Source organism: Abramis brama, assembly GCF_963993115.1.
Source record: "Abramis brama genome assembly, chromosome: 15".
In the NCBI taxonomy this organism is placed as follows: Eukaryota; Metazoa; Chordata; class Actinopteri; order Cypriniformes; family Leuciscidae; genus Abramis; species Abramis brama.
Window position 1 is genome coordinate 30,877,405 of NC_139977.1, and position 19,769 is coordinate 30,897,173.

The window sequence follows — 19,769 nt, forward strand, 5'->3', positions numbered from 1 at the left end:
TAACAAACATTAAAAGCAAATAATACCAAGAGTGCAGTAAATGTTTGTTACATAAAGTAAAAGTGCTGTGGTGCAGTAGCGCAATAAAAGAGAAATCTTACTTGGTTTCGTTTTTCTGAAGCATAACAGTCGTACACCATCTGACTGCAAGTCACCATATTGTCATCACATTCATGCTCTACTTTAACCATACTCCTGTTAATAAAAAAAATAAAAATAAAAAAAGATTAAATAACCCCACATTAATAAGCCCTTTCTGCCAACACTACTTCCACCAAACATGGCATTCCAAAAACAAACCATTTACTGTTCAAAAGGCACTATTTGAACCATTTGCTTTGTCAAATTGGGCAGGTTCACTAAAGCAGAACTTAAATTAACAGGGAACATCAATACCATTAAAAACGCACTTTATCACATTAAGCTAAATTAAAGGCAGCAATTAAAGAACTCATTTTGAAATCCTGAAGCAATGCATTATGGAAGAGAATTGATGGCACAGTGAAATGGAATCATTACACTTTTTATTTTAATTAAGGTTTTTGACTTGCAGATTTTGAATTTAAGGATCTGCGGGAATAGTGATACACTGAATAGTAATTTTTCAAATGCATCATCACTATCTATTAAAAAACAAAATGTACAGGGAATTCATTTAAAGAATAAAACAGAATTTGTGGTCTATTGTTATACTCTGCATATTAAGAATATCAACTGAAATTAAAAATAAAATGATGCTGTAATTTGGTTCACATTTCTAGTCTCTTTAATGCATTTGGGAGGTGTGATGGATTTTTTTATTCATCATAATTAACGTTTATTTTTCTTGCAGGAACAACATTTATATGCTTTTGAATCTTGAGTTTTCGACCAAGTTGTTTGGAAACATTTGTGACTGAGTGTGTGAGTGTATAAAGATCATCCGGCCGTGATTAAAGCATATTCAAAGGCAACGTCTATTTAATGCTGCGCAGCAAGTTGATGCAATGTCGATGAGGAGACTAGAATATAAAAATTATTGAACGGGGATGTCGATTGTAGACGAGACCCATGAAACTAACATCGACTGTAGATGAGACCCAGGTAGACTTAGGTCAGGTGCGAAATAAGAAAAATCTACCACAGAGGCGTGACCCAAATTAGGGTTACAAAATTTTTAAAGGAGTGACAACCAATGGTAATGGGGAGTTGCAAACAATTTGATTTTAAAGACGCATTCCACAAATAAGTTATAGACAATGATGTAAATAATATTTAATTTGCCAGGTGAAGAGAAGTAAATAGAAGTTGCAAATAAATTTAATAAGTAAATAATAATAGTACATTTCATTATGATATAAATCCTGCATTCTGCAATGCCAGACTTTCTTACCCCATGGTTTTTTGCTGGATGCTTCTTATTTCCATATCATAGCTGGCTGCTCCAGTGATGGTCTGGAAAGCCATACTAGGGTCAACCTGACCCCAGATCTTAGAACCAAGTCGGTCCAGAATTACCATGAAACAGTGGAGGGCTGGCCAGAATGGGTCGGAAGCTGGGTTATCCTCTGAAAAAAAAAATTAATAATTAAGTGGATCAATTTTATAACCAGCCGCATCTAAATGTATCCCATCACATTAGAAACAGAAGAAAATAAAAATCCCAAATTCATGACATACCATTTTTCAACCTATCCATGGTGTTGAGTATGCAAAGCGGGATGTTAAACTGTCCCATGAACAGAGAGTCCATTGCCTCAGCGCTAAGCTGCGTTAGCAACATACAGATGCCTATAGGGCACAAAATAGAATGACTTCAAAAAGGTGATATTACACTCACCACGACATGTGCAACACCACATGTACAACACATGAACATGCATCTGGTTAGGACACAGTGCCACACTTATTTTACTATAGGTACACAGTAGACCCCAGAGACTTTTTTTTTTTATCCCTATCCTTTTCTTCTACAGATCCAGTTTCTATACTAACTGCAGAATGGTGAAATATGTTAAGAGCAGAGGAACAGAAACTTGTAGCTAGAGAGGAACAAACCAAAATGTCTCAAATTTAACAAGTTTAATAACAGAAGGAAGCAAGTAAGGAAGGAAAGACCGGTAAGAAAAGAGGATTTGTAGAAAACTCAAACAGACCTAGCCAGTAATTCTTCTTATTTTGCGAGTCATAGAGGTGAGACGGCAGCATTGTTACAGTGCCCCCTGCGTAAGACCCAGGATCCAAGTCTGGAACATCCAAAGATATTCCAAGCTCAATGACATAAAACATGCAAAAGAATATCTCTTGAAGGTCATAGTAGGCATCCCTGTCCACACTCTTCATGGTCTTTGCAGCATCGATTGCCCAACGCCGCACCTGGAATGTAAGAACAAAGAAAATAAAACGGAGCAATTCCAAGAACTACCAAAACTATGTAAAAAGTAGAAGAGGACTGGTCTATTCTCTTCCATGGCTTTTTGACTGAATTACCTGGTCATTGGGATGAACAAGCAGCAGATATGTTCCTTGATACTTTTCAAACACAGTTAAGGACTTATTCATATCCTGCAACTTGCATAAGGCCTTTACCACCATATCACCTGGAGAGAAAGAAGAGAATGTTGAAAAGTGGTGTGGAAGAAATTTTATATTTTCTATATGTTTGCATTTTCTAAGAATCTTAGAAATATGACAATTAAATGTAGTAAAATGACAAGAGGATTGCATGTGAAGTCCCATGATTCTCTGCCACATTGACAGAACAAAGAACTGTTATTAACCCTTATGGCATTTGTCGATACATACCCTTATGAATGCATGTATGTGTATGACCTTTTATGACCTGACAAAAGTAAATCTGTGACTAAGTGTATGACCAAGACAGAGGGTCTCCATTCAAGGGTATACTATGATAGACAAATCTAAACAATGTGTTAGTTGTGGCTGAGACATATCTTCATTTAGCCTCGAGAAACAACCTTGGGGGACATTTTATAGTTTTTTATAGAAACAACTATAAAAAGGAAGGATGCCCCCTCTTCTTGGTCACACTCTGCAGGCACTCTTTAAATTGTTAAAGGGGATTTACTCATGATGGTCAAAGGAACACTGTGGTGACTAGCACAGATTACTAGTCCAGATTACTAGTCTGGTGTGTTCAGATAATCCACGGTATTGTAGCGGGGGAAACCCTGAGGGTCTAGATGATCAAATTTGTGAGCAAGCTGTGAGTGCTCACCTTTTTCAATTGAGGTGAAAATATATCTCTCTAGAGACGTCGAGTTATATTGGGGCACCAAGGTAAAACCACAGAAAAGAGTGAGCATCATGGGGAAATCTCAGAGTAAAACGCGCAAAAAAGGTCAATATGATAAACCAGTGTTTGGTCTGATGAAAACAAGCATATGGACAACAAAGCATTTTGTTGAAGGGAATTAAAGAATTAATCAAATACCATGGTTTCCCTGAAGAAGGAACTTTAAGTGTCACTAAGCTGACCACGGTGCAAGAGTCGGTAGAAGAGGGGAGTGAACAAAAGGGGTGTTGTATGAGGCGTGTGTGTGGATTGTAAAAAAAACAATCATGTGCTGGTTGGGGGAGGCAGAGCAGAGAGAGAGAAAAATAATGCAAAGGGAACTAGCGTATAGGGCTGTAGGGCCTGTTGAGAGAAAAAAATTAAAATAATAAATAAATATATATTATCTAACAATGAGGAAAAAAACCCTACTGCACCAACACCTATTAACCCTTTTCCTGTTCTGTCTGTTTTAACACCACCACCCTATCTGTATCCTGTGACTGAGCTGCAAGCACTGAAATTGGATCCAGACCTCGACTGCTCTCCCCCACGGCTACAAGCGGAAGCCCAAGGAGGCGACCAAGATAACAGCCAAGTTTCCCTAAAAAAACAACGCCCCACCGGAACCGAAAGACGAAGTAGCAGCAGGGGGGACTGAGAAACCTCTGAGAAGGTCAGCTCCAACTAGGGTTGTGCCGATAGACGATAGTATCGTGTATCGACGATAGACAGAGATATCGCCGATGGCAGATGCCTTTGACGATATCAATACGATAATTGGCTTGTTTTCCCATTAATGTATTAAATCATTATTATTATTATTATTATTATTATTATGAAGCTAGTATAGTTATTAAATTAATTAGGAACTACAATTATATTTGCCTTGCCTAAATTTATAACGACATCACCACATAACCACACTTGCGACATCACCACACCACACTTGCGACATCACCGACGCGCGCCGACGCGCGCGTATATGAGGACTCCTCAAAGAAAATGTTTTTAAAACAGACTAAAAAAACTACATCCCACAACGAAATTGAATTGCAAGGTGATCTATTCACAAATTGTCAAGAGTGCTTGTTTTAACAGACGCATCAGTCTTATACAGAGCCAAGATGAAGACGCGGCATCGTTGTTCGTCAGTATTTTGTTTCCATAGCACATTAACAAAATATTTAATGGCACTAATAACACTAAAAACAATACAATTACAAAATATTAATTATAATAATATCAATAAAATTATATAGGCCGCCTAGGCCTAATAAAGTCTTTAGTTCACGAAGCATATCTGTGAAACTCTGCCATCTGTGAAAATCACAAGCAACTTCAAACTTGTTTAACAAGAAATATTCTTCAATTTTTTTCACTGTCAATAATGTAAGTCCACAAGAGAAATATTAAGGCAGTAAATTGATAGTTGCTGTACCGTTATGTCCACCGTCGTCTCTGAGAGAACGCGCCGTTAATGCAGTGAAAGCTCAGTCCGTTTCTGCTTTCATTTTCAGGGAATGAGCGCGTTTACATGCACGTTATTAACTCGATTATTAGAATAAACTGACAATGCATGTGGTCATGTAAACGCATTAACCCGTTTTCCTTTATCAGAGTCAAGTCATAGGTTTAAGTATAACCGATCGACTTTTAGATTTTTGCCTCTGATTTCTCCCGGCATTTAAAACCCGCGTTATTTGGGCTTATTGAAGTGCGGTGCGCATAAGTGAAGTGCATCCAGACAGAGAGAGCACTGGTAGGAGGACATATATCGCAGACTCCAACACTTTTTTTTGACCCAAGAAATTAAAACGTGTTCTCATCTCGTGCAGAAGTAGCCTACAGGCAAAATGCTGCATCTGTAACGGCATGAGAGGATAATGTGTGTCCGTAAATTTCCCGCTGACGATTAGGATCTTTTTTTACCTCACTATACCGGGAAATAACCTGATTTAGCCTATTAATAAACACTCCACCTTTGCTAGCAAAATAGAAAAAAAATTCTCATATTTAAAACGAAGTAATAAAACAAGCAAATTGATGAGTAAATAAGCAAGTTAATAATCAAATAAGTAAGCCCCGCCCCCTCACGATAATATCGTGTATCGCCGATCTCACAGGCTGACGATAAGACGATATGAAAATGGAGCATATCGCCCAAGCCTAGCTCCAACTGAACGCTCAGATAAGTCAGCTCGACCGAAAACTGAAGTGACAATGAGAACTGGACTGAGGTCCCAAATAAGAGATGAAGAGGAAGAAAAGGAGTTTCAACTCCCAATGATTGAAGTGGCTGGACCAGAAGGTTCGATGCTGGTCTACAGACACTGGACTGAAAAATATATAAACTGAGCCATGGCACATCTGCCTAAACCAAGTGAATCAGGTGAGTAATTTGCTGAGGCACTAATTATTTTGTCAAGAATTTGGTTCAACCATACAGGAGCTGAGGTGACTTATCTGTGAGTCTGGGAGCGAGCGACTGGCATAAAGTGAGTGGCAGAGTGCCAACAGCGGACAGCAGGCGGAAACATCCGGACTGGGATCATGCCGAGAATAAGATCTACCGAACAGCTGTCCAGGCGATGGCGACTGCTCTAAAGACTGCGTTTCCAACAAGAAATCGACACAAAGGTAACCAACTGCAGCCAGGGCAGAGAGGAACCTGTCCAGGACTATTATGCTCGATTCTGTGAGGTTTACAGCAGATACAGCGGCACAGAGGAACCTTAAGAAAGGGGCGACAAACTAGGGCTCTGGGAATGCCATCTGACAAGCAGTTTCCTGCATGGACTGAGAGCAGAGATCACACGAAGTGAAAACAAGGTGATGGATGAATTCAAAGTGTCCTAAATTATGCATTGCATGCAGAAGAACAACTGCAGGTGAAGAAAGACCAAAAAGACCGAAGCAAAGTGAAGCAAGAAAAATAACTACAGCTTTCCATGATAGAAGGGGGTAGTCCAAAGGGGCAACAACAAGGAAAGAATTCCTGAGAGTCCACAGAGTCCCTGTGAAGGAAAGAAATATTGCCTGGTTATGGTGGACATGTAGTCTAAATGGGTGTTGGTTTTCCCAACATCAAAACAAGATGCAGCAGCAGTAGCAAAAGCACTGTTGATTGAAATAGTGCTGAGATGGGAATCCCGAGAAGAATTAGTTCAGACAATGGAACACACTTTGTGAATGAATCACACAGGTGGGAAAATTTTTGGGTATTGATATGAGACGACATTGATCTTATCCAGCATGAAAACTCGTCAAAACTCGACAATAAAAAACAAATTGGCAAAATGTTGAGAGGAAACTGGGCTCAATTGGGTAAAAGCCCTACCAATAAGTCCTGATGTATACGAGACAGAGACAGAGACTGAGAATGGTGGAATGGTGGAATAGTGGACTGTGCTACTGTGGAGTAGACCGGACAGGAACTGACTAGCATCAACAGGTCAAGCTGGCAGTGGGAAGGAAAGCGCCAAGCTCGGCTGCACCCCTGATCGAACCAGGTGACGAGCCAGTGGGAAAAAGGCCAACATGGATGGAGGACGTGAAAGTTGAGAAAAATTAGATTAATCCAGCAGTAAGAGATGCTATGCATCTACTTTGGCCCTTTTGCAAAAAGATGAACTGAAAATAAACTCAAGCTGCTGCCTCTGTTTGCAAATGTCACATGCCTGGAAGGCAATACCATTGACTGTTGAAATTATGAATGAAACAGAGTCTGATACCGTGTCAAATGACTAAGATACTGAAAGCAGCAGCTGAATTAGAAAAGGGGAAGACACCAACAGCAACTAAAATAATGTGTATGCATGTAAACAGATCAGTATTAATGAACAAACCACTGCGGGTAACACCCAAAAGAGGGGATGCGTGCATTTGTTCAACAAAACCAAAGTTGAGGGTAGGATGGCCTGAATGTAGAATCAGAATTCATATGGAGAATGATAAAGTGAACTGTTCAATTACGACCAACAGTAACCACACCATGACTTATGTGCCCTTTCGAGGGACCAAGTGACACTTCAGCAGCAACCAAAGAAATGGTCAGGCTGTTGCTATCCAGCTTTGATGAATGTGGGTACATCAGTGTAATTGCCAGAAGAACGTCCATCGATAGTGAGACAGAAAAGTGACATTAACCTTTTGTCAGAAACAATGCCAATTGGCCACAACGGGTATACACTTTCTAACCCATGGACCACACCGGGAGCTAATGTGGGGTGGTCTATCTTTCTAGGGGGAGGAACTACTGTAGCATTGAATAAGATCAATGGTTTAGCATGGACTGTGTTAGCAATAGCAAACAGTACTGAAAATGCTTTGACAATGGTTAATGATGAAATGAAACAAATCAGAGATTCTGTTATACAGAATAGATTGGTATTGGACTTGTTAATGGCTGAGAAAGGAGGGGTATGTACAATGTTATTAACATCTTTCTGTTTTTACATTCCAGATAACCAATATTATTGAGCACCTGAGAATGGCCATAAAATAACACACCCAGAAGTGACTCATGGTTTGAATGGTTCACCATGGTTTGAATGGTTCACCAACCTCTGGGGAGGGTGGGCTATTGGATATGTCATACAATACTACCAGTAATAAAAGTGGGATTTCTGGTGTTGATGTGCCTACCATGTATAATGCAATGCATTTCAGCTTTGGTAATGAGACTGGTGACAAAAACAATCTTATACCAAATGCTTCGAATGTCTAATGATGAGGATCAATTTAATGATGCATGTCCAACAGCCTAAGCTTTCTTCTTTTTAAAACCTTATTTCACAAGTTTAAGAGAGTGATAATTTATATGAAAATCAGAGATGGAGTATAAATGTGATGTAATGACTTAAATTTGCTGTCTTATTATTTTAGTTATCAATGAATGATAAAAAGAGGGGAATTGTGGAAGAAATTTAAATGTTCTATATGTTTGCATTTTCTTAGAATATTAGAAATATGATAATTAAATTAATTGCATGTGAAGTCCCATGATCCTCTGCCACATTGATAGAACAAAGAACTGTTATTAACCCTTATGAATGCATGTATGTGTCGATACATACCCTTATGAATGCATGTATGTGTCGATACATACCCTTATGAATGCATGCAAGTATGTGTATGACCTTGTATATGATCAGACAAAAGTTAATCTGTGACTAAGTGTATGACCGAGACAGAGGGTCTCCATTCAAGGGTATACTATAATAGCTATAACTAACACATTGACTATATTTGTCTGAGACATATCTTCATTTAGCCTCAAGAAACAACCTTGGGGGAGAAATTACTATAAGGATGGATGACCCCTCTCTTGGTCACACTCTGCAGGCACTTTATGTCTGTTTATGCGGACCTATCCTTGCAAGGGAATAAATAACCTTTAAAGACAATTGTTACATGTTTGTCTTTTATTCAGTAATAGAAAATTGTTTGCCACTTACACATCAGATCAGACATGCTTTTTCGTTTGATTCTGATTGGTCAATGGGCCCTTTTCAAAAGCTGTGATGACATTACCAGTTATTAAAGTGCCCCATTATACTTTTTCGAATATTATCTTTCATGCAGTGCATAATATAGTGGTTTATGAATGTAAAAGGTCTGCAAAGTTTTAAAGATCAAAGCGCACAACTAATGAAGTTATTGTTTCCTAAAAGAAAGAATTGATTTTGAACTGACGAAAAGTGTCATCAGCAATTCCAGTCTCACTTCGTTACATACCCACTTAATGTAACAAATTTGGATAATGCCAGCCTATGGTTTTCATTGGCTGCCCTCAAACAACTACTTTAACCCGCCCTCAAATACTTTAGTTGTAGCTGAGGCCTGGAAGAGTTTGGTTTGTGATTGACATGTCAAGGCGGCGCCATTTTCAGCGCTGCAAATTGAATTTGCATGCAGTTCAATAGGATGAGGACTGTGCTGTAATTGGTACAGGAAAAAACAATGCCATCGTTCCGGTTCATATCACTGTGTATCACGCGCTGAGGAAGTTTCCAGAGCTGAAATTCAGATGGTAATCTGCATTTACAACAAAGCGTTTTGTGGTTTCCAACATGCACTGTAAGCAGAAGACCGATCACAACAGACTGAGCCCTCTGACCAAACAGAGCAGAGTAGGCTCGCCAAAAGGAGGGGCTTAGATGGACTGAAAATAGTTCATTTGAAGATTCAGACTCTTTGAGGTGATGTGCAATGTATATTGTGAAAATTTGTGTGTGTGTGTGTTTGGGGGGGGGGGGGTCTTTGATGCATGTAAACCTATCGTAGGAGACCTAAAACACAAAAATTAGGAACCTTTATAAAAATGGGGCAAATCTTGCAGTTTTTATATTTTCACTTTTAAATTGAATGTACATTTGTACCATTATACTTTGTTATATTACCTTGTCATTAAATTACAGAAATCTGGTTAACGCTGCTGTGTGGTTGTTTCTAATATAACAGCTGTGGGAGCGATGGCAAATTTGACATCTTTCTCTCTTCTGACGACTGTAATCAATCTCATTATTTTTCTCTTTTGGAAAGTCATAGAAACAAAATTGTGGATTTTTTTTTCCTTTTGCTATAAGAACAAATGGGGACGCAAAAAATTATATTTGTTGCATTTTCCATTCACCACAGGTTTACCCAACTATGATGACGTCTGCTGCTGAAAGCCCCAGTAATGTGAAAAGAGTCCATTGTGGCAAATATTTTAGTATTAACACTAAAATATACTCACCTTATGTAGCAACGTGGAAGTAAGCTATTTTCTGTGATTGTGTGGGCACTTCGAATTCATTAGCCGCTACAATAAATAATTGGACGAATAACAAAATGCAATAAATGGTCAAATAATTTGCGTTCCAAACCAGAGTTTATGATTACAATAATAAAATATGATAAGTAAAAGTTTGCAATATCAATCAGCATAACGAACTGTACAGCTAATATAACTGGAAGCGGATGAGACCAGAAGCCTCGACACAATCAAGTTACAATGACCGTGCCCGCCATTACGTTAATATAAGTTGAATGATTGTCAAATATCCATGAGGCACCTGCGTGGGATGTTTGTGTTACCCTGTCAGTGTTCATTTTGAAAATAATGACGAGCTTATTCAACAATATTTTATATGTCATGTTATCTTCTGTAGATATTTTTTTCTGTATATCCCACTACAATTTCCCTTGAGGGATTTATTCCATACTTTACTTACATTTAAACTTGTACTAACAAATAACATCAAACCACATGCTTAGCCCTTTCTCAAGCTCTTTGACACCTTTATTACCAGAGGACTAAGAGTGGAACAGAATGCTCAGTGGAATTAATTTAAAAAAAAAAAAAGAAAAAAAAAGAAAAGAAAGTTAAGTCCTTATTTTTAACCACCACACACAGGCGTAACTGTCGGTAAGCAGGGTGCGTGGTTGCTTACGGGCCCGGATCAATCAGGGGCCCGCGTGACTGGAAGATATTGATTGACAGCCGGGGCCCCCTATTGCATTTTGCTACTTTTAGTCTGATCGCATTTTACTTTATCGCAAATTTATTTGAGTAAATAATGGCAACAACATATTTTACTGATCATTAAATACATGTTTGAAACGAACAATGATGGATTTTGGTGTAATTTGTTTCCAATTGGGACTGGGGAATCCCAGGGGAATCCCCACACAAAGGAAAGCCAGGAAAATGACTAATGTAAGTGAGCATCTTTTTTATGCATTTGGACCTAGGCCTGTGTGTGTAGTCATAGCAGTGAGTAACAATGTGTTATGGTGCGCCGTCACCAGCAGTGTTTTTTCATGTGTTATGGTGCACATTCACCAGTGTTTTTGTTGTGGTTCGTGTAGGCTACTCCTGATTTTGTCAGTCATCTTGTCTCTTATATGCTGTGTCTCTATGATCCTATCCTGTCCTATTCATGGTAGCCTACTCATGGACATTGCTTCATCACGTGCTGTAGTAGGGGGGCCCGCCTTGGTAATCCTGCATAAGGGCCCGGTGTTGGCTAGTTACGCCACTGACCACACAGAATGAGGTTGGTAATGGGAACATGACTTACACAGATCACGGTGGCAAAGCAGGTACGGATACTTCAGAACTTCAAACAGTGGGCAGCGGAGACGGTCATGGAATTCTGCAGGCGAGATCATTGACACCGGCTTCTCGTGATCATCTTCAATGATAAATATATCATCCTCTTCCAGCTCCATGTCCAGATTAGATTTCAACACTTTCAGGAGTCGGGCCTTTTCCATTTCCCACAAACGCTGTAAGAGATTGAGAATTAGTCTCTCATGCAAGCTGAAACAGTACAACATGGCACTACTAGCAACCGCACAGTTTACAATTAAATCCTCAGGGACTGCATGAACTGTTAAAATGTACAAATGTACCTTGAATGAAATGCAAGTTGTTTAGGATAAAATCATCTGCTTAATGCATAAATGCAGGTGATTAGTTTGGGGTTTCTTGAGGTTAATCAGATCGTAGAGTGATTCACAGGTTTGTTTATGAAGTTTAACCATCATAGAGTGAAAGATTATCACTTGCACAAGTTGTCATGCCAATTTACACATTCAAGCGATTATAAAAAACATTCCAGCGCAAGAGGCAAAAAGAGAACTCAATTTCTGTACATACAGAGAAGTGCATTTCTGATAGCATGCAAACATCAAATTGATTCCTTTTTTAGTAACAAGTAATGAATGGAAAGCAATGCACTCCATCTAGTTTTGTATACTTATATTGCCATTTACCCATTTCAAATAAGTTATTTTGCTTGCTTTTAAGGTAGTTATATAAAGATGCTTGAATGCTATTTGCTTGAAAAGCACCTGTAATTCATATAATGACATTGCACTTGACTTCCTTTCTTTATAAACAGGATGAAATCTGCAAAAGTTGTGAAATCTAAAGTTCCTGAAATAAAATGTTCATAAATCAACCACAAAGGTTAACGAGAGGACACAGAGGCATGAAGAGGGGAAGTCAAAAACACATGCGGAGATAAGAATGGCAAAGGCTAAAATGAAGTAAGAGAAAACCGCTAGAAGACAACAGCGAAGGCCACAACTGAAGGACATCCTGCAGGACATCCTGCAGATCAAGCATGAATTACAGAGATTGTTACGCATACAACAGAAAGATTGTATCATACAAGAGTTGATTAATGAAGTGGAATTTTCCAAAAAGAAGTATAAAGAGACTGAGGAGTAAAAACACTCCTGCAGATGCTGCCTGCATTTAGCGTAAAAGGACATTTGACACCCTATCGAGGGACGTTTAACAGCATATGCTCTCTAATATTGCGGTTTAGAGTTTACTAATAGAGCTTTTAGCTTAGGGAGAGACAGATTCATTAATGAGAGTTTCACAGAGGCTATAATGCATTTTTATTAGAGAAATAGGTTTGTAAAATAGCCTGGAAGCACTATGAACAAAACCAGGGAATTTCAGGCCCAAATTGGGCCTAGTCTACACTAATATATTTTTGAGTTTGAAAATGCATCTTTTTCTCTCCGTTTTGGTCTTCAGTGTCCCAAGTGGATACATTTGAAAAAGCCATTTTCACATTGTAGTGTGGACTGTGAAAACGACGATGCATGTTTATTCATGTGACTCATACTGTACCAATAGATGTTTATACCCAGTATTGTGCCATTCACTTTCACACGGTTGCTAAAGATGTTACTTTGCAGGACTGTGACCGTGATGTCACATGACTTTTTTGATGCGAGTCAAGGATTTTATTCGGTAAATGTGTTTCCATTGTAGTTCATGCGTCTCAGATTAAATTTTTTTTTAAATTAAATTCCTAGTTGTTTGTTTTTATGCACATTTAGATTTTGTTTCCATTAACCGATATCCCAAAATTGGTGGAAACATGGCTTATGACACACACTGAATGGAATGTACCAGTCAAAGAAAGCAATAAGATAGTGAAAATTGTAGAAAGAGACTGAAGATAAGCAAAAAAAAAAAAAAAAAGGGGAGGACACGACCTGTGAATGAGATCACCACTTATGAACTATATGCGAGTGCAAGCTGCATTATCATTTTAGTCTTTAATCTTTTTGGTCTCCATTTTATGTTACTCACCTCAATACAACAACATTCTTGGATCAACAAATTGTGTCTTTACACAGTTAGGATTGAGGAGTTAAGACTGCCGTGTGCCTGCTGTAAGTTCTGTGTAAAGACGAACTACGGGGGTTTGTAGTTTGGTTTTCTTGGTCCGGACAACAAAAAGAAATGGATACATTTTGTCCTGGTTCGTCTAGCTTTCATGCTGTCATTTTTAACACCAAACCTAAAGATGCAAAACAAATCTTATGGCGTATATTTTGTACAAGAACTTACTGAAAGGGAGGATTCTGGAATCCACTGCCGCTGCAATAAACATCCTTTGATTTAGCCTAGGTCATGTAGGAGTCAGGCCTGAGTGACTCCAGAGAGCTAGGCTGCCACGGTCAGTTAGAAGAGTAAATATAAAAGTTAACACCTTAACACGAGTTGGATGCTTCTCTCAAAAACAAAAAACACTCAAAGGATATTTATTGAAGCTACAGTTGATTCAGGAATGTGGATTCCCTTCAGTACCGAAAATGCAAAACAAAGCTGTGTGCTAGGCTAATATAAATGCACTGACTGTAATGTGCACATGGTATGTTCAACACATACAATACTAAACTGTAATGGCAAAGTAGCCCTTATGACGAGAAGACCCGGTGGCCTGTTGTATAAACTGCTTAGACTAGTCTTACAAGTTACTCACATCATTTTTACATGAAAAGATAGGTCTAATTTAAATCAGAAAATTAAGACTGATTAGCCTTAACTAATTGCTAGTTGGTCAGACCAGTACTTAAGACACATATTGCGCTCAAAATCGAATACTTCCGCACAATATAGTATGCGGAAAACGGTACGCCAACAGACTAGTATGTACGAATTAATAGTATTTTAAAAACAGTGGGCAAACACTACTACTAACCTACTACTTCCGGTGAGAATCTGAGAGCGCATTCGCTGGACACTTTACCATCCCATGAGGCCACGGGGGATGATTTATGAATGGCAATAAAGAACAACTGACACTGTAGGTCATGTGACAGTAAAGAAAGGCAGATGTAGTATATCTGATTTTCAAACTACCTAAATTCTTACAATTGTAAGAGAAATATTATTTTCCTATGTGCATTTCAAGCAATACCACTGCTTACACAGGATTCATTTTGCCAATCTTACGAGTAACTTAATCATGAAAGATGCATTGTTTTTGAGAGAAAAAAAGTATTAAAATAAATGTATATTGTGTAATGTAATATATATATATATATATATATATATATATATATATATATATATATATATATATATATATATATATATATATATATATATATATATATATATATATATATATATATATATATATATATATATATATATATATATATATATATATATATATATATATATTTTATTTTTTCAGATGCAAAAGCCTCCAAGTCCATCTAAAGTTTGTTTAATATAAAATTTTATCAGGCTCCTATGTCTAGGTTTCTACCCAAGTACCGGCATTTCTGAATGGGCTGAGGCTGGGATTTAGTGATTTTGAAGTGAAAGTATTTGATGAGCGTATACTATATGCGGAGAGCATTCACTCAATATTATTATCTCATTTTTGACAGAGGTGGCTTTTAGAGGCTTTTGCATCAGAGGTCTTCATATAGTACTCGTATAAATCAATATTTTTTTTTTGTATATTCTAAAAACACACACTCTACCTTTATAGTTACTTAATATATTATGCTATTGACAGGGATTAGAGGAGGAGGACAAAGTAATTGCATCTAAAGAATGTTAATGGTTTAAGAATGTTTCAAGCAGTTCGCTGCCCAACGGAGGTCATGGCATATATGTAAGGGTTAGATTTTGACTGTAAAGTATGGAGATGTTGTAAGTTATCTGAGGCACTTAAAAGCAAGGCCTCAGATAACTACCGATCACAGGCCCCTCTTGCCATCACGGTAGAAGGTAGAAGACTCATTTATACTGCCCCTTTAAACTTTTTTTTGTCTCTCTCTTCTGTTTAAAGTTTTAATCTGCAAATGCTGCGAGAAACAGCTTGTGATAATGCTTCTTTCAGTAATCAAGGTCAGGCCTGGGAAGAGTCTAGGGAGTCAGATAAAATATTTCCAATTAAAATAATATTTATGTTCGTCAGTACTCTGTTTTGCTTGGAGGTCAGTTTGCAGCTCTCAGAGATGCGTTTCGGTTGTAAGAGAGACTACCCTGATCATTCATTTTATTTAATAAAAAAAAAAAAAAAAAAAAAAAAGTAGCCTGACTTTAATTTTATTTGTGAATTTCCACCACAATATATAGAATAGACCATACTTTAACGGTCACAAGGCAAGGCATGGATCTTGGTCTGCTTATTTGGTGCACACCAGGGTTCTGAATGGCAACGCTGGTTCAAAACCACACTAACAGAACAATCGCACCAGAGCTCATTTTAATTGAACCAAACCTGCCAAGTGTGAACACATCCTAAATTATCCCTGCTCTGACCCACCTCACCCCCTAGTATGAAAGTATAGAGTTAGAATTGCTGTGCAATTGCATTCATGCCACCAAACAGCGTATTAAGACAAGTAAATGCCACTTAAAATGCCTTTGCATTGTAAATATGCCATTATTTGGGTACCTTGTGCAGAGTCAGACCAGGGGCCTTGTCTCTGGCTCGATGATACTCCACCACACACTCCATGCAGTAGTTGAGGTCATCATTCAGAGACTCCATCACACTCTCAGGCTGCTGCCCTAGACTGTAGCGTTTCAACATGGTGGCAATCGCCACATCTCCCTCCGCCTCCAGGGCCGTGGTGCACCACATACACTTGTCCATCATGATCACCTGTGCACACAGATACAGAGAGCTGAGTGCGGTCTTGAGGAGTCTGGGAATCTTCTGTGTATGACAAAACAATCCGAGTCTCGGGGTTATGATGTAAAAAAAACAAAAAAAACAGACTTTATCAAAGTAACAAAGTCGACTCTGTTCACGGAGCAACTCCAGGTCAGTCACTGCACACTCTTTTAAAGTTTCATATATGATTTAGTTTATAGTAATTCTGTCTGAAATCAGAAACGCTACTAACTGAAATAAAGGCCATGCAACCAACCCAACGTTGTCTCTTAAATGCATGCTAATTACTTTGGGAAAAATGTTTAAATATATATATATATATATATATATATATATATATATATATATATATATATATTTATTTTATTTTTTTTATAAATATTTATTCATTTATTTTTTATTTTTTTATTAAAGCAATAGTTTGATCATCATACAAGTTAATTATAATGATCAAACACGTTCATATCAGTCAAATACATTATTGACCATGGACTTCAGAGATAACCATTTATATAATATAAATATAATCATTAACCTATTCTGATAGCAAACATGATATTACTACCATAACAGAAATATATATTTTTTGTAATAAGACATCTGAACCAGTATATATCTTGAGAACCTTTCTGTGACTAATACAAATGAAACCATGTTGCAGAAATAATCCAATAGACACCCTTCATAATCATGAGCAGATCTAAGAAAAACAGTACACAAAGAAATCAGATTGCAAAATTAATAATATATAAAAAAAAGGATAAAATCAAAGTTAACACATTACAAACAATGATAGCATGGTGGTGTGTCTGATAATGTGTGAACAGATATAACAGATCAGAAGACAAATGTGTTCCCACGACAATCTAACACATACACAAATCAAGGTTAATAGACCCTGTTCTGTAGCATTCGTTTTATGTTGCACAATGATTATAAGCATACAATAAAACAAGGGTGTGTTAACTAGTAGCTGCAGGTACATATTCTGTGCAAACATGTGAATGTATAATAGTATTATGAAATAAGAAACTATTTCTGATGGTCAAATCAGTGGATATAAAACTTCCTTTATAGTCCAGTCATTTTAAGCCAAAATGGGGGTCAATAGGACAAACTGCAACAGAAGCAATCTCAACTGATTTTGTATCCTCAATATGTCCTGAGTAAGAAAAAAAAAAAGCCCTGGAGAATCCCATTACGGGAAAGTTTCGAAAAAGACCCAAATATATCCTATTCATACGCCTATTCATTCTTTTTCTCACGTGAATAGGGTTAAACATTTTAACCTTTAGATATCACCATGAAAATTACTGAGTTGATTACTTACATCAAGACAAACAAAAAATGTATTACAAGTTTTTTTAAATTGTTTGTTAACATGGACAAACGGTGCATAATCTAATTCGCATAAATACCACAACAGATCTAAATATTGGGTATAGCCAGGTGAAAATGTCTTGATATATAACAGTAAGTTTAATTTGCATAAATACCACAAATATATCTAATTTGCATAAATACCACAACAGATCTAAACATTGGGTATAGCCAGGTAAAAATGTCTTGATATATAACAGTAAGTTTAATTTGCATAAATACCACAAATATATCTAATTTGCATAAACACCACAACAGATCTAAACATTGGGTAGGCTATAGCCAGGTGAAAATGTCTTGTTGACATATAACAGTAAAATACTTAATGTTAAGGTCTGAATGGAAACCATTTAGGCTACCCTTGAACATTAATACATAGAGGCAGGAAGAAGTACTTTAAACCAGCCTTTATTAATTATTATTGCAGAGATGGGGTTTGGGGCTGGGTCTGTGGGACTGTTTCTGGGGATTCACTTTTTATTTTATCTACCTTTTGTCTTCTGCATTCTCCTTACCATTGTCTCCTGTTCTTCCCTCAGACTCGTCCCCCATAAAACAGTCCCACAGACCCAGCCCCAAACCCAAGCTCTGTCAAATAATTAATCTGCAATAAGAATAAATAGGCGTATGAATAGGTTTCTTTTTCGAAACTTTCTTCAGGGCTTTTGTTATCCTTACTCAGGACATATTGAGGATACAAAATCAGTTTAGTTTGCTTCTGTTGCAGTTTGTCCTAGCTTTTTTTTTTTTTTTTCATAAAATGACTGGACTATTAGTTGCCTTATTTGAATTAACCTAAAATAAAGCAGGCAAATAAACGGAATATAAAGAAACGAAACTTAAAATATAAAGAAACGAAACTTAACAGATTCCACGGTGGGCGTTTACTGCTCTGGCTTACCTATAACAAATCAAAATACCACAGACTCAAGAGCTGAGAGCCAGCAAACACTCAAAGACAAACATATGGCAAAAAAGGAAGATGTATTTTTGATTAGCACAAATGGCTATAGTATCCACAAAGAGTATGAGAAAGTATAAGCTGAAGTATTTCACAAAGCGCTCAAATCTACACTGCTCTGCAACTGTGGCATGTCTTTTGTTAGCATTTACTTTTTAACTTAATGCATGTCAGAGCCACAACCCAACCATGAGGTCTCTGCAGGAGGAAGAGTCAACCTCTAATACACACTACAAAAAATCGAATGTAAACATGAGAAAAGTATTAAAAATCAGCTCACCCGCAAAGCTCCAACGGAGGAAACTTTGAGTCTTTCAGGGCTGTTTCATCTCTTCCACACGCTGACACGGTTGTAAATACCTCATGTCCACTCAACAGTGTGTTTTACATGGTCTCTCTCTCTTTCTCTCTCTATGTTCCGCTCGATTTTACTCTCCTCCACCGAAAACACGAGTCGCGCTGCGGTGACGTAATGACTCGGACCGGGAGGCCCATTGCGCCTGCGCAGCTCCACAACGCGGGATTCTCGAATATAAGGGGCTCGTGTTATTGAAATGGCCTTCCGGGCAATTAGTAATTTGTAAAAAGTAGTAACGCGTGATTAAAGTTGTGAAATAACGTGCACAAGGAAGATAATTATGCAATGATATTTATTGATAATTAAGAATTATTGATATTATGAATTATTAGTATTATGAAGTATGTTTTTCTCAAAAATATTAAAGAATAATATTCAAATATTAATTTCAGTGAATACCGAAACTAGTTTTGTAGTTAATAAAATACATTACATACATTTGCGATAAATATATACAGCTGGTGAAATTTAAAAAGAAAAATGATTCAGTTAAATTGAAGATCAAGTTGAAATAAATCAGAAATGTAGCTGTACTTTAATAATTAAAAAAATATTACAATATAAATTTTAGTGTTTACCTAACCTATAGTTTTGTAGTTAATAAAATACATGACATAGTTTTTGCGATAAATATATACAGCTGGTGAAATTTACAAAATGATTCAGTTAAACTGAAGATCAAGTTTAAATAAATAAGAAATGTGTTTAATAATTTAAAAATAATATTAATTTCAGTGTATACCACCAAAACCATAGTTTGTAGACTTTAGGAACTTATGATACACGTTAAGTTAGTGAGGCCAGCAGGGGGTGCTCACCCTGTGGTCTGTGTGGGTCCTAACACCCCAGTGT

At 37.3% G+C, this 19,769-nt stretch overlaps 1 protein-coding gene across 3 annotated transcripts in view; it reads right to left on the reverse strand.

The window, feature by feature from the left end:
* setx (senataxin) overlaps positions 1-19,065 on the reverse strand; it is a 29,837-nt gene extending 10,772 nt beyond the window's left edge. Inside the window, exons 1-8 of one of the 3 annotated variants that reach the window (XM_084136599.1) lie at positions 18,840-19,065; positions 15,997-16,206; positions 11,344-11,551; positions 2,470-2,579; positions 2,136-2,355; positions 1,660-1,770; positions 1,373-1,547; positions 102-195 (exon numbers count right to left, since the gene is read on the reverse strand). In XM_084136599.1, the coding sequence (XP_083992725.1) occupies positions 102-195; positions 1,373-1,547; positions 1,660-1,770; positions 2,136-2,355; positions 2,470-2,579; positions 11,344-11,551; positions 15,997-16,200 (1,122 nt within the window). In that variant the 5' untranslated portion in view covers positions 16,201-16,206; positions 18,840-19,065. Of the gene's footprint in view, positions 1-101; positions 196-1,372; positions 1,548-1,659; positions 1,771-2,135; positions 2,356-2,469; positions 2,580-4,715; positions 4,829-11,343; positions 11,552-15,996; positions 16,258-18,839 lie in introns of those variants that run through there. The other 2 variants (XM_084136600.1, XM_084136601.1) reach the window with 2 other exon arrangements.
* Positions 19,066-19,769: the final 704 nt, after the last annotated feature.